The 26,893-nt window shown below is 43.6% G+C and overlaps 1 protein-coding gene and 1 long non-coding RNA gene across 3 annotated transcripts; one reads left to right on the plus strand and one right to left on the minus strand.

The window, feature by feature from the left end:
- Window positions 1–259: 259 nt before the first annotated feature.
- Window positions 260–13,370, minus strand: LOC125613538. The gene is made up of 2 exons (XR_007344073.1): window positions 12,649–13,370; window positions 260–500 (listed from the first exon to the last, which is right to left on the minus strand). It is a non-coding gene; the product is annotated as an uncharacterized LOC125613538 (long non-coding RNA).
- Apod (apolipoprotein D) lies at window positions 10,441–26,701 on the plus strand. 2 transcript variants are annotated; one of them, XM_015486845.2, is made up of 5 exons: window positions 10,441–10,597; window positions 13,981–14,130; window positions 19,339–19,460; window positions 23,319–23,407; window positions 26,200–26,701. In XM_015486845.2, the coding sequence occupies exons 2-5, from the start codon at window positions 14,008–14,010 to the stop codon at window positions 26,445–26,447; spliced, it is 582 nt and encodes a 193-aa protein (XP_015342331.1). In that variant the 5' UTR covers window positions 10,441–10,597; window positions 13,981–14,007; the 3' UTR covers window positions 26,448–26,701. The 2 variants fall into 2 exon arrangements, with proteins under 2 accessions (XP_015342331.1, XP_048649980.1); XM_048794023.1 differs by having other exon boundaries at window positions 10,503–10,597; window positions 13,975–14,130.
- Window positions 26,702–26,893: the final 192 nt, after the last annotated feature.

A 26,893-nucleotide genomic window follows, 5' to 3' on the forward strand; every position in this document is an offset into this window, starting at 1 on the left:
GTATGTATGTATTTTGGTACCAGGGATTGCACTTAAATACTGAGCCACATCCCCAGCCCTTTTTTTTATTTTATTTAGAGAGAGGGTCTCACTGAGTTGCTTAGGGCTTCACTAGGTTGCTGAGGCTGGCTTTAAACTCAGGATCCTCTTGCCTCAGCCTCCTGAGCTACTGGGATTACAAGTGGGCGCCCCCTTGCCCAGCTCCCCTTTATTTTAACTGACAAAAGAAAAATCACTTTAGAAACACATACAAGAGAACTCTGGTAGTTGAAAGAACCACTTATTAAGAAATAGAGAAGTTTTCATTAGGGAGCATTTTTTTTTTCTGTCTTTCTTTTTAAGAGATCAGATAGTTCTCTATTATTTGCCACAAAAAAAATTCACCAAAATAATTTCATCTTCGCTGCAGTTCTTACAGTGAAAGCACCGAAGCAGTCATCTATATGATGAAAGATCACCCATCCAAAGAACTGTTTTCCTGTAAAGCCATAGGCTGTCTCCTAAAAAAAAAAAAAAAAGTAATGTCAGGAAAAAAGCTAGGTTTTGTAGCAGGTAGAAGACTGAGGTAGACCCATGTGTATTAATATAGAGAGATGCACTGTTACATTTACAAAGCACAGGTTCAGAACACTGGATATTATTGCTGTTAGGATATTAGGATCTGTACAGTAGACCTAGAAAAACAAATGCAAACACAACAATGATTCTTGCTGAGGTAGGGGATTATGAAGCACTCATGCTTTCTGAAGGAGTCCTACATTTTGGTATTTTCTAAAGGAGTCCTTCATTGTTTTAATCATTTAGAACAAATGTTTACTATTGTGGAATTTAAAAATAAAGACTTGCTTAGAACATAGCTCTATTAGGGGACAGACAGATGAAGATGGTAGTAACACAAGGTTAAGAGAATAAGTCTATAAGTCTATGGGCCCACTGTGCCGACCCCCACATCCTTTCATTTCCAAGAAGAAATTTACCTGCAGCCCTGCCTGGCTTAAGTGGACAGGATATGTCACATTCCTTAGCGAACTACCTGTTAACTGCAGAAGAAATGCAAGCCCAAGATAATGTTGATGGGAGGAACCCAGGAGAGTTTTGTGACCAGATCCTGAAACTCTGGGAGATAAGGATAGATCCTCCTAACCATAAAATCTGTAATAATTCAATAAGAACCAGTCAGCATGGGCCAAAGTAACCTAGAGTTGCCATGACAGTGGGGACTTGAAAGTCTGATGTCACCCTGCTGTCAGTTCAAAGTCAAGAGGTGGATCTGGGCAGGACTCTCTGGAAACCTTTATGGGATTCCCCCATAAAATTGGAGTACATCATCCCTCTCCACTCTGAGAGGACCCACTCTCTCCCGTGAGAGTGTCCCCTTTCCCTTTTCCTATCTGTTCAATAAACTCATTCCGGTACTCTGAGTGATGTGTCTGAAATTTTTCTCACTTGATCACAAGAATCAGGATTGAAGAGGGGGTCTTCACATTGCCTCAGTTTTTAGGAAGCCCCCAGCTCTGTAACAACTTCTATTTGTTTATGTTACTTGTAACTTAGTTCCAGAAACATGTGAAGAGAGGATATCCCTCAAATGATACCATTTACCAACAGTTACAAGAAAAATTAAACCGATACCTAGAAAGATATGATTTTTCTCATGCTGTGATTCCTAATGTCACTAAACCTGGCTCCTTTTCCCGCTATTCAGTTTGCCAACCTTAAAGTGACAAGTTTTACAGAAGAGAGTCACCCAATGTGAGGAAGAGGAGCCCCCAGACCCAAATCTACCTCCCTGAGTGTAGTATTTGGGGTATTTGTGGAATGAAGAATGAGCGTGGTCTGAGGTGGGGGGGAGGGGTAAAGTGATCAGCAGTGTACACATGCATAAACAAAGCTCATGGATCTTCAGTATCACTGACTAAATGAGTTCTTGTCTCCATCAGAAGAATCAGAATAAGGCACAACTGCACGCAACAACACTCTTTATTGGACTTCTTGCTGGAACAGAAGGGAAGCAGCACAGACCCAGGGTGTCAGGCTGGCTCAAAAAAAGGGTAAAGGTATACAGCTTTTAAGGACTTTACAGGGAAGACAGGAACTTGGTTTCCTGGTGTTATCACATGTAGAGGAGGAATTTTAGTTAACACCTGCACTCTTCTTCATCCTACCTCTTCCTTGTTGCAAGTCTTTTTACCATTTTAAGTCTCTACCTGGGGTTGTGCATTGTAATATGCTAATGAGGTAAAGGTATAGTTTACTTTAGTGACTGTTCCACACAGGCGCCCTCTCCACCTGGAATTTGCTCCTTATCATATGGGAAAGTTCCTAACTGGGATTTGGAACAAGGTAGATCATTGCCCTTCCTTGGTGGGTTTAATTTTAATGATCTTGTTTCTCTTGGCTCTGGCCTCTTGGTGTCTCCACTGACCACATAGTCTTTGAAGGCTGAGCTGACTTCCTAACCTCCTGTCTCCTAGTGTGTTATCTTAGTTTAAGGCCTTTAAGATTGGTTTGCTTTTTAGTTCCTAATTCTTAGTGAGAGAGCTACCTTGGCTGTCTTATTTCCCCTGAGAGTTTTTATCTTTTAATCCTAAGGACCTCTGTTCCTATGGGGGTCACCACTGTTAGTAGATGCATGTCCAGAGAAAGTTAACTTGATCTGAGGGTGGAGTTTGGGGCCCTTTGATGTCAAAAGGTTGACCACTTGACATTAATGCAGGCCCAAGTGAAGGAGTCAGAGGCTTCAGCCAGTTTGAGCTGGGCAAGGTTATCTCAAAATCCCTTCTAAAAAAAGAAAAAGAAAAAACACAGTTGTTCCCAAGGTGATCAGGCACCAGAAGCATTATCTAAGGAAAGTTAGCAGGGGTCTATGAATTTAGTGTTTAGTTAAACAACTTCTATAATCTTTGATAAAGCTAGAAGCTTTGTTCAGATTTTCTTTTGAGTTAAAAAAAAGTGCTCTGTTTTTTAAACTTTAGGAAGAATGGATCAAGCCTCTTCAAAAAAAATACATCAATTATTTCATTATGGGGACTTGGTTACACTAGTCTAGTATATACACTCCACAAATGCTGACACTCTGAGGGATAAGATAAACACACAGAAAGATGAGCAGATTTTATTTTTGGAAACTTTAGCAGCATCGCTTTGTTGAAAACTATTTGGAGTTGTTAAATAAAATTTCTAAGAGGCCTTGGTTCAGACTGAGAGCCTAACTACTGGGCTCAACAGACAGTACCAAAATAGAGTTACTCATTGTTGGGGCAGGCCCCAAATAGTTATAGTTAGGCTCTCTTGCTGAAGCTTCTGGCAGGCTATGTTATGTTTTTTTTGTTATGTTTTTATTATGTAGCCATGAACCAGCTATGTTATGGTTAGTGTGTAACCAGGCTCAGAAACACTCTGAGTCAGTGTATATACTCAAGGTCGTAAACATTTGCTGGTAAGCATGCACTCACTAATGTAATCCCTTGATGGTGTGCCTTCCTTCTTTGGACTGTATAAAAAAATGGGATTAAATGGAACTGGCTTGGGGCATAATGGAACTGGCTGGAGCTAGGGGATGGCTATGGGCTACCCCCAACACCCCCAATAAAGGCTGACTCCTATCACAACTGTGTCTTGCATCTTCTTCTACCTGCCAGGATCTTGAATCTGCTTTCTGGGCCTGAGCCTCACCCCTCAGGATGACCCCCAGTGTAGTCAATAGAATGTTCCACAGGTGAGAGATCCATCATTCCAGTGGACAGAAGGGGCCTATGGCATGTAGCACTTGGTTGCCAACACCCTATTAGCATGGACTCCTTTGTAGAGTTGGGATATAGTGGAAGGGTTCCCTGTGAGCATAGATATTTCTGATTGCCCTGCAGTGAACATGGACTTGGTAGACTATGAACTGAGCAGTGGAGCCCAGGGGCTGGCCCACAGCGGTGGAGGTAGAGATGAGATGGAGAAACTGCCTGAGGAGCTGCACACACAGCCCCTGGGGCTGTGAGATAAATGTTCCTTGTAGCTTTGAGAGCAAAAACTAATGCAACTTTACCAGAAACTGCCAAGATGAGGGAGTTACAAGATAAAGAGGACTCAAGAGCCAGAGTATGGTTGCTGAAGGAGGATCTCCATACCTTGAAAATACCCCTCGGCCTCCTCTATGGCACTGATGGTGTCTGAGGAGGAGGAAGAATAACTCCTGCAAGTCCAGACAGTGGTATGCAGAAAATGAAATGGCAGCAGCTGGTGGCTTGATGGGCAGCCACTGGAAGGGCCAGCCCAGGTAACCAGGCATGATCTGCCTGTAGAGCAGAGTTGATAGACTTGGGAAAATAATTTGGACAGAGGCCTAGAGAGCCCTTAGTTGTTATGCCTGAGAGATTTAAAGGTACCAGGAGCCGACAGAGGCAAGATTCCCCATGTGCTACATGTTACTGATCATGCACAATCTTGGGACTAAGATGTGCTAGGAGCCAGGAGGGACCAAGAGACTTCAGGAGGTGCTAGGCCCATAACCTATGTAGGTGAACATAATTGAACCTGAATCAAGCCCATATGTTGGAGGTAAGGCACCTATACTGTCCAGTGTCTGTTACACTGATAACTCCAGCCATGGACAACTGCCTCTGTGAATGGCAGTGGCTGTGGAGCTAGAAACAGACACTGTCTAATTTGTTACTGGTGCAGGACATAGTAGCCTGTGAGCTGAGCTGCACACTGTCTAGATGATGATAGCAAATGAAACATCCCCACAGTGATATGTACTGACGGTTGTGCTATCTATTGCGGGCAAACTCTGTGGCAAGAGCCCTGGGAGCTAAGCCACCAGGAATAGGTGACCACAGCGTATCAATGGCCATGACCCCCTGACTAGCCCAGGGAATGATGAAGCAGATGCTATGGCAAGGATTCATTGTTTAGAGCAGGTGCCTCCCACAGACTTGGCAGCGGGGTGCATTGCTGCCTACGGCATGCAGGTCCGGCATGGAGGTATGAAGACTGTGGAATGTGGTCAAACAGTGGGGCCTGCCTTCAGTGTAGGATGCCCTGGTGGAGGGTTGCTAGGCATGTGTGGTTTGTGCTCAGGAGTGTCCACATTGCCAATGCCTTGGAGCCATGGATGGCCAGTTAATGCGGAGATGTAACCTTTGACACAATGGAAAGTTAACTACATTGGCCCTTTACCAAGGTCAGAAGGGGCCACCTGAAGGCAGGGGATACAGCTACAGGCTTGTGTGCCTGGCCTGGTGGTCAAGAGAATCAGCATACTACATTCAGCACCCTGACAGTGTTGACAGTGTGGATGGCTAACCCATCACAATAGAGAGTGACCAAGGGACTCATTTTGCAGGTCAGTATGAACAGTAATGGGCAACTCAGTTAGAGATTCAATGGAAGCTGTATTCTCCCAGGTGGATGTGATTTACCTGTATTAGTGCCTGTAACTGCTTTCTCCTTTTGTTTCTATGTCCTCTCTTATATCATTGTAAACTGGGTGCATACCAGCGCCAGAGTAGCAAACACCTCTTCCTGCTGGATTTGTACCAAAGTGCCTGTGAGTTCTGCTGCTGGATTGCCAGGCAAATTCAGACCATGTCCCTGAACAAATGGACATGGCTGGAAAAGACTTTGATTGCCATCTCAATATGGGATGAAACTAGCACTGTTTTTTTTAGTAATCTTAGGTGAAAGGACTTGTCTTTTGGTTGTATGTTGTTGTACTTGTATTGTTGTGGCCTGTGGATTCAGGGCTCTGCTCTCCTCCCTAAGGGATCATTGCAGAAGACTTCAGATGCATAGATCATAGAGTGAGTAATCCTAAAAGGGTGGATTTGGGGGGAAGACCCCAAATGGCTACAGTTAGGCTCCCTTGCTGAGGCTTCCAGCAAACTATGTTTTATTTGGCAATCTATATTATATTTGGCGGGCTATGTTATGTTTTATGCTATGTTTTTAGTATGTAGCCAAGGCCATGAATCAGCTATGTTATGGTTTGTGTAACCAAGGTCAGAAACACTCTGAGTCAGTAATATGTACTCAAGTTATAAATATTTGCTTGGGAGCATGCGCCCACTGATGTAACACGTTGGCAGTGTGCCTTCTTTCTTTGGACTATATATATAAAAAGAGGACTAAATGGAACTCACTGGGGACTAAATGGAACTGGCTTGGGGCATAATGGAAATGGCTGAGGGCTGAAGCTGGAACTAGGGGATGTCTAAGAGCTATTGCCCCCCAAAATAAAGGTTAACTCCTATCTCGACTGTGTCTTACGTCTTTTTCCACCTGTCAGGATCTTGAATCTGTATCCTGAGCCTGAGCCTCAACCACAGCACAACGTTCATGCAAAAGGTTCAGGTCACCAAGCTGAACTAAGTTGTTTATCTAACTTTCCAAGAAATCAGGAGAGAGAGAGAGAGACACAAGCTATCAAATTCCCAAAACAGGCCAGTATTAGCTGGCATGATAAGGAAATCCCTTCACCTTCAACTTTTACAAGGAAAGTTACTTTGAAACAACCACTCTGCTTTTTGTTGTGTTTCTGCTTTCCTCAGCCCTTTTCTGTCTATAAAGCCGCCCTCTTCTGCTCAGCTCATTGACACACTTGTTCTATAAAACAGAACTCTAGAATTGCAGATAGAAGCTGTGAATATCTTTGAATTTATTGTGATTTTGTCTTTTGACAAAGCTGAGGGAAGTACTTTTTCTGTGGAACTAAAGAAGGCTGATCACGTGTTCAATAACCCACAATTCTTAGAGACAAATGATATTTGGATGAAAAGACAGAAATTTACAGGCTAGTAAATTCCCAGAAAATCAATTCACACAGAAACATCCAGAATGTTATCTCTAGTTCTTTTTGTGTATCTTAGAATACCCATGAAAATCTTTGTTAATGTGCATTCAATTTACAAATACTTATTAAACCACTTGGAGCTCCAGCCGGGACACAGCAGGGAGCCGTTGCACTCAGAGCTTCTTTAGTGGGAAAACACAGTAATAAGAAAACATACAAAGAAAGAATTGTAACTTTCAGGTAGAAATATAATGCGGATGTAATGAAGCAGGCAAAGTAATGTGACCAGGTTGCTATTTTTTGAAAGGTCAGGAAGGCCATTTAAGGAACTGTGTGTGACATCGGAGCTTGGACTTGCAGGAAGGAAGGGAGCTGGGATGAGTCCTGAGGCAGGAGCACAGCAAGAGCAGGGCCCAGCAGCAACAGGAACTCCTCGGTATTCTGAGGTAAAGAACATCCCAAGGAAAGAGCCCAGAATGTTTGCTGCACTGGGGCCTCACTACAGTGGCCGCAGTGGGGACGGTTGCTCTGTTTATAAGGTCCAGGGTCATAAATTTCATTCAATTGCTCACAAACTTGAAAACCTGAATTTTGTTTTAAAATCTAGGCTACCTCAAAGGTCTTCTTCTCTCACAGCGTGGGGAAAGAGTCAGTCCCTCCTGAGTCATAGGGACCGAGCAAATTTTTAAGAATATGGAGGAGAGGTTCTCCAAAACAGGGAAGTGGGCTCAACAAGATTCAAGCTCACTTCTGACCCCAAATCACAACTCTGTTCTTCCTCTGCTTCTCCTCTTTTCCCAGCTTTCTTCCTCATTTTACCCTAAGCTGTGTGCGTACCACCAAGCAAATTCTAGAGCCTTCTGATAGGAGAGGCTTGGTGTGTGGATTGCTAACTGACTCTTTGTGTCGCTTATTTCTGGGCAACAGTAGGTACTGAGCACCAAGGCCACCCTCGGTAGGGCATGCACAAGAGGAGATACAGGAGTTAGGGAAGGCAGCCTGACAGGCAGAAGTCGGGAGGAGCAGTAGATTCATGCACGGGAGGAAGCCCACCACCACTGTGTGCATGTGTCTCAGTCCCACCTCTGCTTTCACATGCTTGAAGGGCTCACCTCCTCCTCCCCCAGAACAGCCTGTCCAGGAGCATCAGGAGCTTCCCCCTTCCCTCTCCACAAGGCTCAGAGCTTTCACTGAACTCCAAGGCTGGTTCCAATCACATGACAACAGGCTCATCACCCAAGGCTGCTTTTCTCCTGGAGTCCAAGGGCTTCAGCTCTTAGATCACCAGCAGCACCCCAAAACACACACACACACACACACACACACCACCACCACCACCACCACCACCACTAAGGCTTCATTCTAGTAAAAGCATCAGACTAATGGGATCTTACAAATAAACTTCTCCCTGGAATCATGGAACATTCCCTTTTTAAAGCAGTCATTTGTGCCAGAGACACTGACCATCCTATTCACCTAGGGTCCACTAGATCGAGTGCTGGGCAAGCTCATGGGGTGGATCACATAAATAACACATGGATGAAATTCTTCATGTGTCAAAACAAGCTCTGAGGACAGGATGCACTTGGAGTTGGAGTGCACCTCTTCTGCCTGGTGGTGGGTTACTACAGTTCATGGGGAAAACTGTTTGGAATTTGCAAAACCTCCAAATCCTGCCTTGGGGCATCTGTGCCTCTTGGCTTCCTCACAGCTGCTCCTTTGTGATCATAATGTAGTTTGATAATCACACTCTGGGTTGCTCAACCCTTATTATTCCCACCAGAGTAGCCTAATGCAGAAAAGAGAATCTGTGTTTGGCATTTTCTGATCCAGATAAACAGCTTCCTCTGAAGTCAGCAGCAGAAGCTCTTCACCAGGGAGTGTGGTCCCTTCCTGGTCCTGAGGCTGCAGGGCCTGGGGCCACAGCTGCAAAGCAGAACACACCTCCCACCAGCTCCTCCCTCCTTCCTCATCACCCCACACACACTCACTCTGGGCTCTCCTTCCCCATGACAAGGGCACAAGAGGAAAAGAAATGGGAACCTAGCAAGTCCTGGTAGTTTCCAGGAGGCCCACAGGCCCTGTTGAGAGCTGCTGATGTGGGAAGTAGAGCAGCCAGGGCTCCGGACACTGTAGGGATCCAAGTGCTCTGTGGTGTCCAGCTAGTCAGGCCCTCCCCTCACTTCCTGTCTGACCCACTGCCCTGCTTGGGGTCCTGCCTTCCTCCTATGCCACTGCCACATCCCAGTCACAGCATAGTAAAGTGGCAAGAAGGTGGCTGCCACTTTGATCTTGGCAGGGGAGTGTGTTACAATGGTGAGGTGAGACCACAGCTGGGTCTAGGACCTCCATGTCCTGGTCCACAGACCTGTGTTCTTCCCATTGCTCTCAGGGAAGAGGCCTCTAATTGAGATCCTCACAGAGTCAGTTCCTTGCTATAAATAATGATGACCTGTCAAGGCACCAAAATGGAAACAGGACAAAGTAGGACAGATCCTCGTTGGCTAAAACACCATGCAGAGGAGACTAGGAACTGCCTGGTCCCCAAGGTCTCAGGGGATCTGAGTAGGCTCTGGTTTCCTGGTGAGCACTTCCTCCCTGCCTGCCCACCCAGGGGCCGCTCACAGCATGAATTGTCCGCGTGATGCTCTTTGGCTCTGGATCTCTATGAAATCATAGGTGCCCAGGAAAGGAGAGGTCCTTACAGAGCACGCACCTCCCTGGGTGCATGGGAGATATGCATGTTAGGCCCAGATGTGGGTCTGGGGCAGCTTCCTGATATTTCAACTGCAGCTGTGTAGGAAGATTCCAGTTGAGTGGCTGAAGATCCGGCAGGTATCTGAGTCTGAATAGTTAGCAGCTAAGCTCTATAAGTCAAGCTGAACGTTCTCTATGCCAGTGGAATTCATCGTTTGGCAGTCTGCACTGCAAGATCCCTAAGATAGAAGTGAAACACCCTCCACTCATCCAATTTCCAAATCTACTATTCTTTGGTATCTTCTGTGCTCTGTAAGATGTCACAAACTGAAAGTTTCCTTGGGTCTAAGTCCACATCCCACTCTCTACCCCAGACAATATCTGGCTGCCTAGAATAAAGCTGAAAGGGTCATACAGTGCACAGAGAGGACACCCTGACTGTACTCGACTTTAGCCCCACTTGTGTCAGAACCTGTATGTCCCTTACACTTCCATTTCTCAGGAGACTGAGGCCCGGACAAGTAGGAACCTGCCGTGTTTCACATAGTAAGCTGATGGTGATTTGGTGATTCATAACCTGGCTCTGTTACCTGAGCCACATTCCAGTCCAGGGACTACATGGGGTGGAGTCCCTGCTCCATTTCAGGAAATGGGATTGTTGATTTTTCATTTACACAAAAATGAAAAATAAATACCAGATGTTTGAAAGCATATTACTACTCATCTTGCCAGAGCTAAAAGTGCATTCTGAACTGAAAAAAAAAATAAATTAAAAAATCCACAAAGCCAAAAAGATGTTTTGAATGAAAATGCTCTCTCATGCACACACACACACACACACACACAAACACAAAATATCTCATTGTTTCTTCTTCAGGGAGCAGCTGTGAAGGAAATTGGGGGAGGGGCTGAACACAAGGTCCCATCTTTGTGTTTCATACAGAGCTAAGCTTTTAGGCCAGCCTTCCTGAACTGTAGGGGGTGTGGCATGCATGACGAGTCAACATCAATGGAAGCTTATAAAATAACGGGTGGAAGCCAGTCACAAAGACAGGCACCTCAGTTTGGGTGATTCTGCATGTGGAAACTGCCTTCGTCTTGATTTTTTTAAAAAAGGTATGTACGATAGCTTTAATTTTCACTTATGATAAATGATGCTTAAAATAGAAACAGGCTTGACTTTCCATTGCCCCTTTTCAGCTATAAAGTATAACTAACTCTGACCAAGATCTTGTGCAGTACCTTTACAGACTTGATTTCATTTTTCCTCAAACTTACAAGGTAGGTAAAATTAGTGCCACTTTTCAGGTGAGAAAATGAAGGTTCAAATGTGCTAAGCAACTGGCCTATGAGAAGACCAAGCTCAGGGTCAACTCATATACCAAAGTCTTCCCTTTCCCTGTGCCCTCCTCTATGAAATGAGACAATGGAAATTAATTTTTGAGGAAAAACTGCATTTAGCAATAGGGTACAAAAATATTTTGTTGAAAAGATGCAGTTCTTGTTGGATACTAAGCTAAATGAGTTTTAAAGACTTATTTACCTGCAGAAACATAGTTTATTTTATCATATGAAATCTCAAACTCTTGTCCTTAATGTTCTGCAGTTCCTTGAGATTAGGGCTATGTCCAGAATGACACTTGGGTGCTCTTAGGAGACTGGAGCTTAAATTCTGGCTCTATAATTTACCAGGCAAATTGACCTCATGGGGTACAAGGAGAATGTCAGCCCAAGTTGCTTCCAGATGATAGGGTACAGAGATTCAGTGCAGAACAGGCTCACCCACTGAGGCCAGGTTTCCCAGGAAGATGTTTGGTGAATGTGAGCAGCAATTCTTCCACAGTCAGTACCTGACCCAGGATGGATGCCCGGAAACCTTAGAAGAATTACTTTTAAATTATTTAATTTATATTAATATTTAAATTTATTTATTTGTTTTGGTATTGGGGATTAAACCCCATGGCTCTTTACTACTGACCTACATCCCAAGTCCTTTTTATTTTGAGATAATGTCTCGCTAAGTTGCCTATAACTTATAATCCCCCTGCCTCAGCCTCCCAAATTGCTGGATTACAGGCAAGTGCCAGAGTTTTCATCTCCAATTATACATATTTTTAGAATTAAAGTTCTCATTAGGATAATCTTCCTGTGTGTATCAGAAGAAGATCCAAAAACATAACATGTCACAAATAATCTGTGTTTTACCCAAGATCATGCATATTTGTTACCAATATGGTCAGTGTTAGAGAATCAGTATGGAAGGAACATGGAAAAACATGGTGGATGCTATCAACCCTTCCTCCCTCGAGAAGTTTTAATCACAGGAGCAAAGCTCCTGCAACCAAAAGGAGTCTTTGGAAGAGATTTGAGATCAAGGGGAGTTATCCTCTTTCTGAAATCCTCCTACAGAGCTCAAGAGTATGTTTCAGCCCACAAGAGAACTTTTTGTAATAAGACATTTGTCACAGTAAGACAGGAAACTGAATTTTGTCACAGTTGCATGGTGAAGTGACACTCTCCAGGTCACAGAGGCAAGCAAGCCCAAGGAGGTAGGCAAGAGAGAGCATGGTTCAGGTCCTGCAGGTGGAGAGTTAGACACGGGACCATGTCCCAGTTCTGCCCCCTTCTGGTCCTCAGCTTCCCCATCTGTACATCTGGCAAGGAAAGGGTAGGCCCTGTCCAGTTTGGGGGACCTTATAGAAAGTACATATTATAGAAATGTTGTTCCGGGCAAGTTCCCTAGCTTGAGCTTCTGGTAGAGCTCCTGAGTTTCCAAGAATCTCTTGAAAATGGATGCAAATATTTGTGCGTTTCGGCCAGCTTTCTACAAACACTCTTTCCATCTTCCAGAAGGTTAGAAGACAGGTGTTATTTACACAGTAGTAGGAGCTGATGGGAAATGGAGCCTCAAAGACCAAGGGAAGTGGTCCTGCCGCAGGCTTGCTCCAGGGAGCCTCAGCAGCCACCCCTCCCATCCTACCCCAGCTGGCAGCTTTCACTCATTACATAACTGTTCTTTTGAAAACCAGGCAACAAAAAGCCTCCAGAAGAAAAGCTATTGATTATTAAAGTTATTTGGAGGTTTAGAGACTCATAATAAAGTGGTTATAATTATTCCTGTATGACACATCCTTTTAAATGCTCAAATCTGAGAACATTTTGCTTACATTGACTCAGTCGTCTTCACAGGGAGAAAGGCAGAGAGCTGGAAATAGCTCATGGCAGCTACAGGCAAGGAGTCACATGGAAGGGAACAGACCCAAAGCAAGCCAGTGAAGGAAGCAGGGACGAGCCCCAGAGGCCCAGAGCTTGCACACAGGGAGCCACTGCTCCTCCTGCTTTCCAAAGCCATCCTCTGTCACAAGAAGATCCTTTGGTAGAAATGCTTGGTGCACGGTTTCACATCAGCTGACAGTCCTTCTTTGGTTAGATGCCCATCAACTATGAAAAACACTCAACATAATATTTTTTTAAAACTATAGTGTAATAGGATCCTTTTTCCACTCTCCATAACTAGCATTTATTGAGCATGTACTTTGTATAAAACATTGTCTTGAGTACTCTCCCTATATTATCTCATTTAATTCCCACAAAATTTTATAAGATAGGCATGATTATTATTCCTACTTTACAGGCAAAGAAACTAAGGCATAATTTGGACACAATTATACTTGGTAGGTGGCAAAGCCAGAATCTAAACCAGGTCAGAGCAGCCCTGGGGTCCCTGACAGCTGCTCCCTGTTAAGATTTTCAGACCCCTCTTGGGTTGGCAGAGCAGCGCAGTAAGCTTGGGGCAGAAACTGGATGTGGTGGCTCATGCTTGTGATCCTAGCCACTCGCAAGGCTGAGGCAGGAGGATCGCAAATTCAAAGCCAGCCTCAGCAAATTAGCAAGGCCTAAGCAACTCAGTGACAGCTGTTTCTAAATAAAAAACAAAAAAGAGCTGGGGATGGGGCTCAATAGTTAAGTGCCCCTGAATTCAATCCCCAGTACAAAAAAAAAAAAAAAAAGATTGGAAAAAGCAGGGGTCATGGGGATCAGGTGGCATTTCCCTTATGAATCTCATAGGACACCTAATGTTGTACATGGTTATGTTGTTTTGGTTTTTGCTTCCACAGGTGGTTCAAAGGCTTCAATCTCCCCCTTTGCTTATCTCCCCCTGCCCTAGACCTTCATTCAACAAGTACCTACTGGGCCTGACACTTTGAGGTCCTAGGGATAATTCTAAAGAGAATCAGACATTCTGCCCACCTTGGAAACGCACAATGAGGTGGGGGTGGGGTGCAAATCAATCCCAGTACACTCTCAGACAGGCAGGAGGTGTGTGCGTGGAGGTCCATGACGCAGGCAGAAGGTCTCAGCTGTGAACAATCGAGAGGCTGCCCCTGAAGGATGCAGGCTCAGGAGGTGGAGGAGGAGGAGGGCTGCCTCCTGAGGGACCAGCCCCTGCCCTTGTGCCTCCCTGGAGGCTACAGCTGCTCTCTTTCCCCCAACTCCAGGCTCCCTCTGCAGCCACCAGCCCCAAGATGGCCAAGATGCTGTTGCTGCTTTCTGCACTTCTGGGTCTCTTCTCTGCGGCCAAGGGACAAACGTTCCATCTTGGGAAATGCCCGACTCCTCCGGTGCAGGAATACTTTGACGTAACTAAGGTGTGGTAAAAGGCTAACCTCCCATTTGGTCTGCTCTGTCTTGTTTGAATAAGAAGCATCCTACAAGGTTCAGTTGTATTATTCTGCTTCAATCTCCACAGCAAGGTTTGGAACAAGTACTTAACTTATTTTGGGTTTCCCCATAGCCAACTTTTGAAACTAGGACAGGGGACAGGGAGTTTTGACCCATGATTCCAGGAATCACAAGGGAGCATGTGGGAAAGTGATCTCAGATGGCAGAGAAGCAATAAAGGGTGAACAACAGGGTTTCCGTTTTGCTGGCGACCCTCTGAGCAAATCAACAGAATGCATCTTGATTTGTCCCATGGATGGATGCCAGCAGGCTGTAGGAGCTCCCATGGCACTAGTCAGGCCCTCTGGGATAGAGAGACGTAAGGTATCAAGCGGGGGCTGGCCATGTGTGTGAGTTGTCCAAGGCAGCTGAAGAGAACCTGCCTTGTGGGGCTGGGAGGATATGGGTGGAGCATTGACTATGGTGCTAAGTACTGTTATTCCTGTTCTACAGAGATGCTCCCTCCCAGGCAACATAGCTGACAAATACAAATAGGTTTCAAAAGTTGACTTTCCATAGGGTAGGAAACCCAAGCATTACTCAAACAGGGCCCAGGAAAGACCAGAACTCCCCAAGGGGCTTTCTTGTTACATGCACTGAAAAGATATTAATATAACCAGCTCCCCCATAAATGGTCTCTCTTCCTGGGATGGGGGCAGAAAGAGCAGCAGAGAGAGGCAGCTAGCGTAGGAGGATCACAGTTTCAAAAAGTCAGCCTCAGCAACTTAGTGAGGCCCTAAGCAACTTAGTAAGACCCTGTGTCTAAATAAAATATAAAAATGGGCTGGGGATATGGCTCAGTGGTTGAGAGCTCCTAGGTTCAATCCCTGGTACCATCCCCTACAAGCTACACACTTAGTATGAATAATGCTAAAGTCACCATCAGTCATGGGCACCTCAGTGTATTGGGACCTATGAGGGAGGGTTAGATGGAGGTGAGAGAAGAGCTTGAAGCCTGAGGGGGTTGGGCAGCTGCACCATCAACAGGACTGACAAAGCTCCCACAGGTGAGGTAGGCCGGGGGTGGGGGGGGATGGATTTGCTCCACTAATATTTTAAGGGCTGATCTCTTTGTTCATGAAACCCTGGCAGACTAGAAAGAAGCTTTACAGAAAGATCCGGGAAATCTGAGTTACATTTTAATTTGGGGATAAAAATTTTGAGACACTCTGATATTTATAATTGATCTATATTTACAAAAGTCCTTTGAGAACGGAAACAGAATTGTTAAAAGATTTTGTTGAGATTAGTTCAAACACATTGTTCACTTGTTAAAAGCATTTTTTCACTTTAGTAGTTTTTATTACATTCACAATTGCCCAGTCATCATTATAACCAATTTTAGAATGTTTTCATCATTCCCCACCAAACACCCCAAACCCATTAATGGTCACGTTCCCTTTCTCCCCAGCCCTTCCAGCCCCAGGCAACAAATAATCTACTTTCTGTCTCTGTGAATTTGCCTCTTCTGGACGTTGCACATAAATGGAATCATACACTATATAGACTTTTGTGACTGATTTCTTAACACGTTTTCAAGGTTCATCCATGTTTCAGCATGTATCAGTAATCCATTTCTTTTATTGCAAAATAATATGCAGTATATGGATTATAACATGTTTTATTTATCTGTTCATCTTTTGAGTTTTTTCTACCTTTTTACTATTATCAGATGTATGATTTGCAAATATTTTCTCCCATTCTGTGCAATTTTTCACTTTATTGAAAAATTTTCACTTTATTGAACCTTTGAAACACAAAGGTTTGTGTATTGATGAAGCCGATCTATCTACTTTCTTCTTTTGTTGCTTTTGGTTTTGGTATAATACCTAAAAATTCACAGTCTAGCCCAAGATTTACTCTGATATTTTGTTTGGAGCATTTTATAGTTTAATCTTACATTTAAGTCTTTGATTCTTTTTCAGTTAAATTTTGTATGTAGTGAGATGTAAGGTCCAACTTTGTTCTTTTGCATGTAGAATTACAGTTGTCCCAGCATGGTTTATTGAAAAGACTATTATTTCCCCTATTGACTATTCCTGGTATCCTTATTGAAAGACACTTGACTGTATATGCAAGTGTTTATTTCTGGACTCACAATTCTATTCTATTGATCTATATGTCTGTATTTATGCCAGTACAACCCAGTCTTGATTACTGTAGTTTTGCTGTTGTTGTGTTTTGTTTTTGTTTTTGTTTCTTTAACACTGGAAATTTAACCCAAAGCACTGTATCTCTCTATCCCTTTTTTATTTTTATTTTGAGACAGTGTCTCTAAGTTGCCAAAGCTGTCCTCAAACTTGTGGCCTCCTGTCTCAGTTTCCAAAGTTGCTGGGATTTCAGATGTGCACCATCATGCCCAGCTGTTATAGCATTGTAGTAAGTTTTAGAATCAGAATGTATGAGGCCTCCAATTTTACTTTTAGGACTATTCTGTATTCCTGGCATTTTTAATGTAAATTTTAGGATTAGTTTATCAATTTATGCAGAGAAGCCATAGAGATTGTATAGATATTAAAGAACAATTTACGAGTATTTCTATCTTAACAATATTAAATATTTTGATTCATAAACATAGACTATATTTCCATTTACTTAAACTTTGATTTAACAATATTTTATAGTTTTCAGAGTATATGTTTTGTATATCTTTGGGTAAATTTGTACTTAAATATTTTATTTTTTGATGCTATTTTAAGTGAAATTTTTGTAATTTCATTTGAAAATTATTCATGGCAAACATATAAATACATCTGATTTTGATAAATTGATTTTTTATCTTTTTAACCTTGCTGAACTCATTAGTTGAAAAGTTTATTTTTTAAAGAGTCCTTAGGATTTTTCTATACAAGAATGTCAACTGTAAACAGAGTTTTACTTCTTTCTTTCTTTTGGGGATTCTTTCTAAATATTGAAAACTCCTTATTTATAGAAAAACTCCCAAAAGATTAAAAGGACTTCACAGAAATAGTATGAAATTATGCAAGCCCAACATGGAAATCAATTTCTCATCTCTGAACTTCTTTTTTGGAGAATCATGCTTCCTTAGTTTTAATTGTGGAGCACTAAATTCACTTGAACAATAATACAACTATTATAAATGTACAAAAAAAAATGAGAATGCCCAGGAAACCAGTTGACCTTATTCATTAATTCTTTAAATGATTGTTAGGTTCAGTGACTTTAATTGAAAGTTGTGGTTTAATAAATGAATGGGAAATTTATGGTAATAAATGTGGGCATATATTTGAGCAGAGAGCCATGTGACGGAAGCAATAGTGCTACCTGTTTGCAGGATGCTCTCTTTTCATGTTCTGACTTTTTGAAGGTTAGTGCATCTCTCTAATTTTGTTAATACATTCTTAAATTTCTAAAATAATTTCAATGAATATTTTGACTAGGTAAATATATGCACCTGGTTCAAAATTTTTAAAGTCCTAAAGGGCATACAACAAAGTTTCTCTTCTGCCTTTGTGCCTTGGTTTCCCTTTCCAAGAGCAACCAGTAAAAACTGTGTATTATCTTTTTGCAGATAATGTATATGCAAACCAAAAAAAAAAAATACATGTAAAACTATAATAGACAGAATAATGGCTTCCAAAGATGTCTGTGCCCTAATCCCTGAAACCTGTGTGTATGTTACTTTCATGGAGAAAGGGATTGCAGATGTGACTAAATAATGACTTTGAGATGGCCAGATTAGCCTGGATATCCAGGTGGAGCCAATCTAACTACTTAACTCCTTAGAAGCAGAGACTTTATTTCTGGACTCTCAATTCTATTCTGTTGATCTATATGTCTGTATTTATGCCAGTATCCACCTAGTCTTGATTATTACAGTTTTGTTGTTGTTTTGTTTTCTTTTTGTTTTTGTTTTTACTGAGCCATGGTCAGAGAGAAGTTTGATGAAGGAATAAGAGTTAGAAAAGCCATGGGAAGGATTTGACCTGCTTTAGCTGGCTTTGAAAATGGATGAAGGGGGTTCCAAGCCAAGAAGTGCAGGCAGCCTCTATACCCTGGAAAAGACAAGGAAACCCTTCTTCTTGGAACCTCCAGAGGGGAATGTTGCCAACATTTTGATTTAGCCAGTGAGACTAGGGTCTGACTTCTGGCTTACAAAACTATAAGATAATAAATCTGTGTTTGAAGCTTATTGTAATTTATTATAGCAGCAACAGAAAGCCAACATAATAAGCTTTCTCCCTTGTTTTTATACAAAAAGTAGTTGAACATGCCCATAATTTTGTACCTGGTTCTTTTTAAATTAAAAGAGTAGAGATCATTCCATATCACTCTTTTAAAAGAGGATCATAAAATTCCATAGGACAGATGCCCCACCACTCATTCATCCAGTCCCTTACTAATACTCTTAGACTGTGCTTGTCTTTTATTGTTACAAATGGTACTGCAATGAATAACCTTATACATGCATCATTTTTTTTTAAATAGTAGATGTATTCCCAGAAGTGACATTGCTGGGCCAAAGAGTATGTGTATTTTTAGTTTTGCTAGATAGTGCCAAACGGCTCTCTGCAGAGGTTATAAATTAGTACAGTCTCTATACAAGATAGGCCTGAAAGCATAAGAGTGTCTTGTCCCCCCTCCCCTCTTGGGCACAGGGGCTTCCTTAAAGTCAACATGTTGTACCTGAAGAGGATTCATGTCTTACAAATCCTGAGCATTGCCAGAGGCTTTGTGACCAACCTCCTGTTCAGGGTCATGCGAGGAAAGAGGAGCCAACTCTGGAGTGTTCGTGTTTCACAACCAACACTTCTGCCTTTGCACAAAATTCAAAGATGCCTTGGAGAATCATAAGATGAGTCCACCATCCAGACCAAACCCTTTTATAGAGTTTAAAATTTCACTCAGATTTTGGCCAAATAGGACAGACACTGAGAACATATCTAAATAAAGAGCCCTTTAGGAATAGAATGTAGTATTCAACCAGAGTCCACACATCCGATGCGCTTGTTCCCATTTGAATCAATATCTTGCTCAATTGGTGCTGGGAACAATGCAGCCCATTTTTCCTGGTTTCCCCCAGGAAAGGGCTTTGCTTCTGAAGGCAACAATGGGGAAGAGCTCGCAGGTCTCCAGAGAGCCACAGGGTTTTGCTCTGCTTGTTGTCTCTGCAGTATCTTGGAAGATGGTATGAAATTGAGAAGATCCCAGTGAGCTTTGAGAAGGGAAAGTGCATCCAAGCCAACTACTCGCTAATGGAAACCGGAAAAATCAAAGTGCTAAACCAGGAGTTGAGGTGAGTGATGGTGCCAGGCCAGGACACTGTTCTGGAGTGGCCAGTGCTCATGCAGTTGGATGTGGGGAGAAGGGACCATCTCTGGGGCCACACAGGGACAGTTAGGACTAGAATACACTCATTCCTTTCCTTAACCACTTGCTGGGCATCTGTTGGATGCCAGACACTAGAAGAGGCACTAGGGACTCAGGAGTAACCCAAATGTCAGCATCCCTGCCCTTGTAGCAAAGTAGAAATTCTGATAACAAAGGATATTGGGACCACCTGTCTGATCTTGAAAGCAAGAGAAAAACCTTTTCTTTACCAGACTACTCACAGGGCACCCAGCTTTGCTCAGATACTTCTGGAAAGTGCCCGCTCATTGCCTTCTGTCACAGTTCATCCCATCTCTAGGCAGCTTGGCCTATTAGAAAACTCCCTTATGTGCAAGGCACTATTCTGTGCATGTGTACATACAGCACGTGTGTATGTCTGCTTGCAAATGAATATATATTCATTTGATTCCCATAACAACTCTGAAATAGGTCCTATTATTAGCCTCTTTTTTATGAATGAGGAAACTTAGGTGCAGAGAGGTAAAGTAACTTGTCCAAGGGCCACACAGCTGATAAGTGATGAAACAGATTTGAACCAGGAGAAATGAAATGGGGAAGAGAACACAAGACACAGATGAAAGAAGAGCTGGAAGTGAAGGGCTGTCCTTCTGTTCTCTAGAAGATCTGAGAAATGTTTCACCTCCAAGAAAACTACTATAACCCAGCCCGGCTCACAAAGGCTTTCTGTGGTCATTGGAGCCTCTATTAACCTTCCTGTGAGCCATGACCCAGCTGTCACTCCCTGACCTGCATAAACCAGAGAAAGAAAATAGGGATCTTGAGGGCCACAAAGAAAACTCTATCTCATCTCAGAGCCCTCCTATGGGACTTGGGGTACAGATGCCCAGAGACCTCACAGGAGTTTTATGGCCCTGTATAAGTCACCTGTCCCTCACCATAATGCAATTGCTAAGGAAATTGACTTATAAAAATAAAAAATTATTTTGGCTCATGGTTCTGTAGGTTCCAGTCCAAGATCTAAGTGGCCCCATTCTTTGGGCCTCTGGTGAGAGTGACGCATCATGGAGGGAATGTGTGACAGGGTGAACTATTCACCTCAGAAGTCAGGAAGCAAAAAAGAAAAACAGGAAGAGACCAGGGTCCCATAGTCCCCTTTAAGGGCATGCGTCCAATAACCTAAGGATCTCCCACTAGGCCCCACCTCCTAAAGGTTCCACCACCTCTCAATAGTGCCACCCTGAGGACCAAGCCTCTAACACATGGACCTTTTTTTTTTTTTTTTTTTGATGGTAGGGGAATTGAACCTCAGGGGCACTCGACCACTGAGCCACATCCCAGCCCTATTTTGTATTTTATTTAGAGACAGGGTCTCACTGAGTTGCTTAGCATCTTGCTGTTGCTGAGGCTGCCTTTGAACTCTTGATCCTCCTGCCTCAGCCTCCGAGCTGCTGGATTTCAGGTGTGCGCCACTGCGCCTGGCTAACACATGGACCTTTGCGGGACACTTTCCCAAACTATAGCAGGCCCCAAAGTTGTTAAGACCTCACTTTAAATATTTTGGCCCGGGCTGGGGATGTGGCTCAAGCGGTAGTGCGCTCTCCTGGCATGCGTGTGGCCCGGGTTCGATCCTCAGCACCACATACAAACAAAGATGCTGTGTCCGCCGAGAACTAAAAAATAAATATTAAAAGAAAATTCTCTCTTAAAAAATAAATAAATACATACATATTTTGGCCCATTTTAAGACCAAGAGTCAGTCAATGACATGTATCCCAAACCCATGAGCTTCCCTTGCCTTTCTTCTGGAGTTGGCCTGGAGTCCTCTTCATCTGCATCCTGAGTATTAGGTTGCTTCGCCTCTAGGGTTACACCTGTTTAAGACACAGAACCCATGGAGCAAAGTTTTTAGTTCAGGAAATTGGTACAATTTCTCCTTCTAAGAGGGCTGCAAAATGTGGGTAGCCATGGCAGAGGGTCTCAGCCAGTATCAAGGACTCTGAAAGCCAAAACAGTTGGCACAGCATTGGAAGATGAAGAATTCAGGCTTCGGGATTTAGCTGTCTGGTTTCAAATCCTGGTTCTTCCACTTAGTATGTGATCTGGGATTAGTTAGGGTTGTTCTCCAGGCAATAATAATAGCACCTACCTCCATGGGGCTATTTGAGCATTAAATGATGTGGCACCCATAAAGCTCTTAGAACAGTATGGGGCATGTAGCAATCATTTGATAAACACTATGTCTCATGATGAGACTGCCGCTACATCCTAAGAAAATAGCAACGCATCTCCCCATGATTGAGCTGTGAGTTTGTTATCAAAGACCCATGTTTTTGAAACTGTTCTGGAGCAAAACGCAAATGAAGGTAACAGGAGCAGACTGGGAAGGGCCTGGTATGCTGCTAAGTTACCATCCACAGATATAAGGAGACCATGTTCCCCAGCTACCTGAGTTCCAGGTGAGAGAGCAGGGTATGGTCTCTGGCCCCATGTGGTGACAGGCAGACAATACTGCAGGAATATCAGAGTACATGTCCCAACCTCCCTTGCCTGCCACTTGTTGCCTGATCTCTATGACATCCATCCCCATTAACCATCTCAGTAACCTACTAGCGTTTTTTTTTTTAATATACATTTTTTTTACTTGTAGTTGGACACAATACCTTTATTTTATTTATTTATTTTTATGTGGTGCTGAGGATCGAACCCAGTGCCTCATAGGGGCTAGGCCAGCGCTCTACTGTTGAGCCACAACCCCAGCCCCTAATCTACTAGTTTTTTAACACATACAACTGCTCTGTTTTTAGTCTGCCTGCCTTCCTCAAGGATGGATGGAGGGGCAGCTGCTCTACCAGATCCCTGATGCCTGAGCACCTTCCCTTTTCTGTCCCCCCCGTCTCCCCCCAGCTTCATTCATAGGCCATTGGGAGTTATCCAGAAATGGAACAGGTCCCTTCATAAGGGTGAAACTATTTCATTCACTCTAAGGCCATCGCTTTTAAGATATGCCACCATTTTATATACCAATAAGAAAAAAATGACATTGCCAATTATAAGCATCAGGTGGCATCAATTGTAAGATGTGCATTTCTTCAATTTAGAGTCTCTGAGATCTGGGCTTACCTGAGAATCACCCTGGTGAGTCAGTATCTCCTGGCAACATGCTTTACTGCCCTTAGCATCAGGTCCCACTCACTCTGACACTTGCTAAAGTGGATGGGGTTTCAGGCCCCCTGATGGGATAGTGTCACATGACATCACTGAGGCCCAAGGAGAGAAAAGCTCTTGGAACTCAGACTCCCTCCCCTTTTGCATTATTTTCAGTGATCAAGTTCCTCATTTGTAAAGAAGTGAATCTTCTTTGTATGATGGGTCTCTTGATTTGTGTTTCCGTTCTCTTATACTCAGGTTCTCTTTGGAACCTGGGAGAGGAAATGGCCTGAAAGGCAAATGACAGACAGTCCAAAAGAATTGAGAGGTCCTAACACATTATCCAGTCCCAGAGCATTTCCACTGTCGCTTCTTATCACTCTACCACTGTCTGCCATCACTGGGTCTCAGATAGTCACAAAGGAAAGGGCAGGAAAATTGCCAGGATCTAGCCACCTCTGAGAGCCTCTCACACCAGAAAGCACCATGTTGGCCACCATGGTCCGTAATAGCACAGATCTTGCCTTTTGTTGATTTTTGGATTTTAATGAGTTGTCTGTTCTTTCTTTCTTTCTTTCTCTTCTCTCTCTCTCTCTCTCTTTCTTTCTGTCTTCCTTTCTTTCCTTCCTTCCTTCCTTCCTTCAACTCATTGCAGATATGATGGAACTGTAAATCAAATTGAAGGTGAAGCCACCGTGTACAACCTCACAGAGCCGGCAAAACTAGGAGTTAAGTTTTCCCAGTGTAAGTATCCACTTCTCTCAGAAAGGTTCAGGGACAGGAGATATGCAAATTGAAGGCTAGAGCCCTGGGTTGGAATACTCTGGTCACATTCAAGTGTCATCCATACGGATTGGATAGATAATAATTTCTTGAGCACCTACTATATGCTATAAGTAGATAGTAGCACTGAGAGTAGGCACTGGGATGCAATGCAGACAAAAAGTACATTCCAGTGTGGATAGTGACAAGTATTCTGGAGATTTCTGTAAAACTATGGTCAGTGTTCCAGTAGATAAGGCGCAAATGGAAAAAATAATAGGGTGTGAGCAGTAGGAGACCCAATCTAGTCTTGTTTCTCAGAAAAAAACTGAGGTCTCCAAATTAGTAGTTGTTAGCAGAACAAGTAGCATACCCAAAGCCTGGAGGCAAGGGACTGCAAGAGTGAAGGCTATTTTGAGTCCTGGCTCTGTCCCTTTCTAGTCACATTGTTGGGACTCTCAGAGATACTGAATCACAGGCTCTGCCCTCTGAGTTCTGAGCTAACTGGGGAACGGACACAGACTGCAGAGCAAATGCCAGATGTCAATATTGTTGCTGATGTGGATACCCCGGAGAATTCAGCTCAGACTTAAAGGTTTTCCAAAGCTGAAAATACTTGGGGGCCCTTCTTTCTACCTATAGAACTGACACCGAAGTCACCAGTGTAAGTATCCATTTCTCTGTAAAAGAAGTCATTATCACTCCCCACCCTTGCCAACCCTCCCCTCCATACCAGCCAAGTCCCTAGAGTGGGGCAGAGAGGAAATCCTTATTTATAGACCAAGAAAGGAATGCTGGGAGGAGAAAACATTTCTTCCCACACACAATTAGGAGCAAATAACTTCACATGTATTAAAGGGGGGGACGGGTTTGCGGACCGCCCAATGCCATGAAAAGAAACCGGATTGTGCAGGCTCCAGAAACTGCCAAGGGCTGTGTACATTTTCATTCCTCTCCTCACTTTTACAAAGGAAGAAGTTGCAGGGAAGAGGGCTGAGTGATGTGGGCAGACACTGAACTAATTAGAGGTAGAGTCTCCAACTCTCAGTTGAGAGTTTTTCCCATGACATGATTGGGAAAGTGATGGGAGATGGGGATAAAGGTTTATTCTCATGCATACAATCCTCATGAAGAAACCTGGGGCAGGAGCTACGGACCAGGGAAGATGCAAAGGACAAGATTGATTCTGGCTGGAGAGGTTAGATGTTTGCACAGGCCTTGTGGGGTATATGAGAGATTATGGGAAAGGTTGGAAGGGAATGGTGTGAGAGATGCCTGGATACAGAAGCCTAGAGGGGGAGAGAGCACACGGAATGGGAGAGAGGGCTAAGGAGGCCCTTGAGTGCATTGCAACACCCTCAAGCAACAGGAGAGTGTCAGAGTTATCTAACAGAAAGAAATGTGGAAGTTTCTTGTGCTGAGAAGAGAGATCTGGGCAAATTTATTCTTGAGCTCTCAACCCTGTAAGAGGAAGACAGAATGTCCATGACACAGTGTGTGCAGGTGGGACAGGATGCTGTGCTGGAAGAGGTGGGTGGCCTGTTTTTCCAAAATCAATCAGTGCTGACGCACTTGGTCCAGCCGGGAATGTGCAGAGTGCTTGACCCTCACGGTAAAGGTTAGATGAACATAACTCTCTCTGGGTGAGTGAGGCAGGCAGGCAGGCAGGGCACCAACAGTGCTAGAAAGAAACAACACTCAGTCCGAGCTCCCATGGAGGCTTTTTCCAAACATCCTTCTGTTGCCAAATTTATAAACAGAAAGCTGGTCCTCTGGCCAGCTCTCTTTTTTTCCTGATAACTTGCTGTGTTCTTGACACCCGGACAAACTCTATCCACTACACAGCACCTCCTTCAACCCGCAGCTTCTCAGGTCATTCACAAGTGCCGAGTTCTGGTTTTGATCTGGCAAATAAGAATTATTTTTGAGTGGAGAAGCCGGGATGCTTGGAACTCAGGAAAGTGAATCACCCCTGACTGCATGTGTGTCCAAACCTTTTATGCTTATGAGGTCAGCCACAGCTTTCTCCCACTTGACTGCATTCCAAAGCTGAGTTATGTGGGGTTTTTTGGCTTGGACCTTGACTGTGGAGGTCAAGTTCACAGAGGGAGTTTCTAGATCTAGATGGAGAGGATAAATCCTCCATCTTTCCTCTTAAGGACCCTGTTCATCTAGGTTCCAACACTTACAGATGTTGATCAATGAATCTTTATAGGTATTTTGAGAGGAAAAGCTCAGAATATGTTATCAATTGGCTTACTATATTCTTAGGAATAGAAGGATTTGTGAACCTTATACTAGAAGAAAAAAACAAAAATGTCAGCCTGCACCTCCTCCCTTAGGCAGGCTGAGAGGAAGTTGGGTGGTACAGACTCAGAGCCTGGGGATTCTTGGCCTGAGATTCTTGACTCTGCTCAGCTAAGTGGTACCTCCATGTATATTGGTGCTAAGTGCAGCCTGTTGGTCCAAGGGGTCCACCCAAATACCTTGTTCACCCCTGCTACTGGAGAGAATGGCCATAACAACAGTTCTTAATTCTGCCTGCACATTAGAACCACTGGGGAGCCTTTAAAGTTATGACCACCTGCATGTCTGAATCCAGAGAAGGGCAGGGGAAAGTGAGCTTAGTATCTTTCAAAGCCTGCATATGATTCCCTTAACTGAAAGTAGTTACTATCCACTGACTTAAAGAAATGGATCCCCAGAGACCCATTCTGGAGATGAGGTTTCTCTCACCCTGGTCCATCCTGATTGTGCCTTCTTCTGGTTCTCAGTGATGCCATCAGCACCGTACTGGGTCCTGGCTACCGACTATGAGAACTATGCCCTCGTGTACTCCTGTACCACCATCATCTGGCTTTTTCATTTGGATCATGTTTGGATCTTGGGAAGAAACCCGTATCTCCCCCAAGAAACTGTGACCTATCTAAAAAGTATCCTGACCTCTAATAACATCAGTATTGAGAAAATGACTAAGACAGATCAGGAGAACTGCCCCGAGTTCCTGGGAGGAGGCTTTTAAGCGAGGCTGTGTGTATTCCAGGTTACTTCTTTTGCTTTGCTTTCCTGCTCCCCTTCCCACCTCTCCCCTCGTTAATACAAAGCAACCATCCATGACGAGCTACTGCAAATACCAGAAGGGACATTTGATTGCGGAAACCAATGGAGGGAAACTCAAGGAAAGTTGGTCCAAGCACTGCCATGCCCTACCCTGTCACCTTGCCAGCCCAATAATAAACTTGTTGCTGACCTGCTGTGCTCACAGTGGATTCTGAATTGGATTGATTATTGTCGTATTTTCACTATAAACATGTATTTATCAGTGATAGAGCATTTGCCTAGCATTTGCAAGGCCCTGGATTCAATCCCCAGAACTCCCACAACAAAGGGTGGTGGGTGGGGAATACACACATACACACACACACACACAGAGACAGAGAGAGAGAGAGATAAATTTTAACCAGTCAT

This window comes from Marmota marmota, unplaced genomic scaffold (genome assembly GCF_001458135.2).
Source record: "Marmota marmota marmota unplaced genomic scaffold, marMar, whole genome shotgun sequence".
NCBI classification, from domain to species: Eukaryota; Metazoa; Chordata; class Mammalia; order Rodentia; family Sciuridae; genus Marmota; species Marmota marmota.

Bases quoted from the DNA above. Each gene is read 5' to 3' on its own strand.
- Apod (XM_015486845.2), top strand. From the start codon at position 14,008: ATGGCCAAGATGCTGTTGCTGCTTTCTGCACTTCTGGGTCTCTTCTCT. The intron at 14,131-19,338 runs GTGTGGTAAAAG...TTGTCTCTGCAG, and splicing joins AATACTTTGACGTAACTAAG to TATCTTGGAAGATGGTATGA. The intron at 23,408-26,199 runs GTAAGTATCCAC...TCTGGTTCTCAG, and splicing joins AGGAGTTAAGTTTTCCCAGT to TGATGCCATCAGCACCGTAC.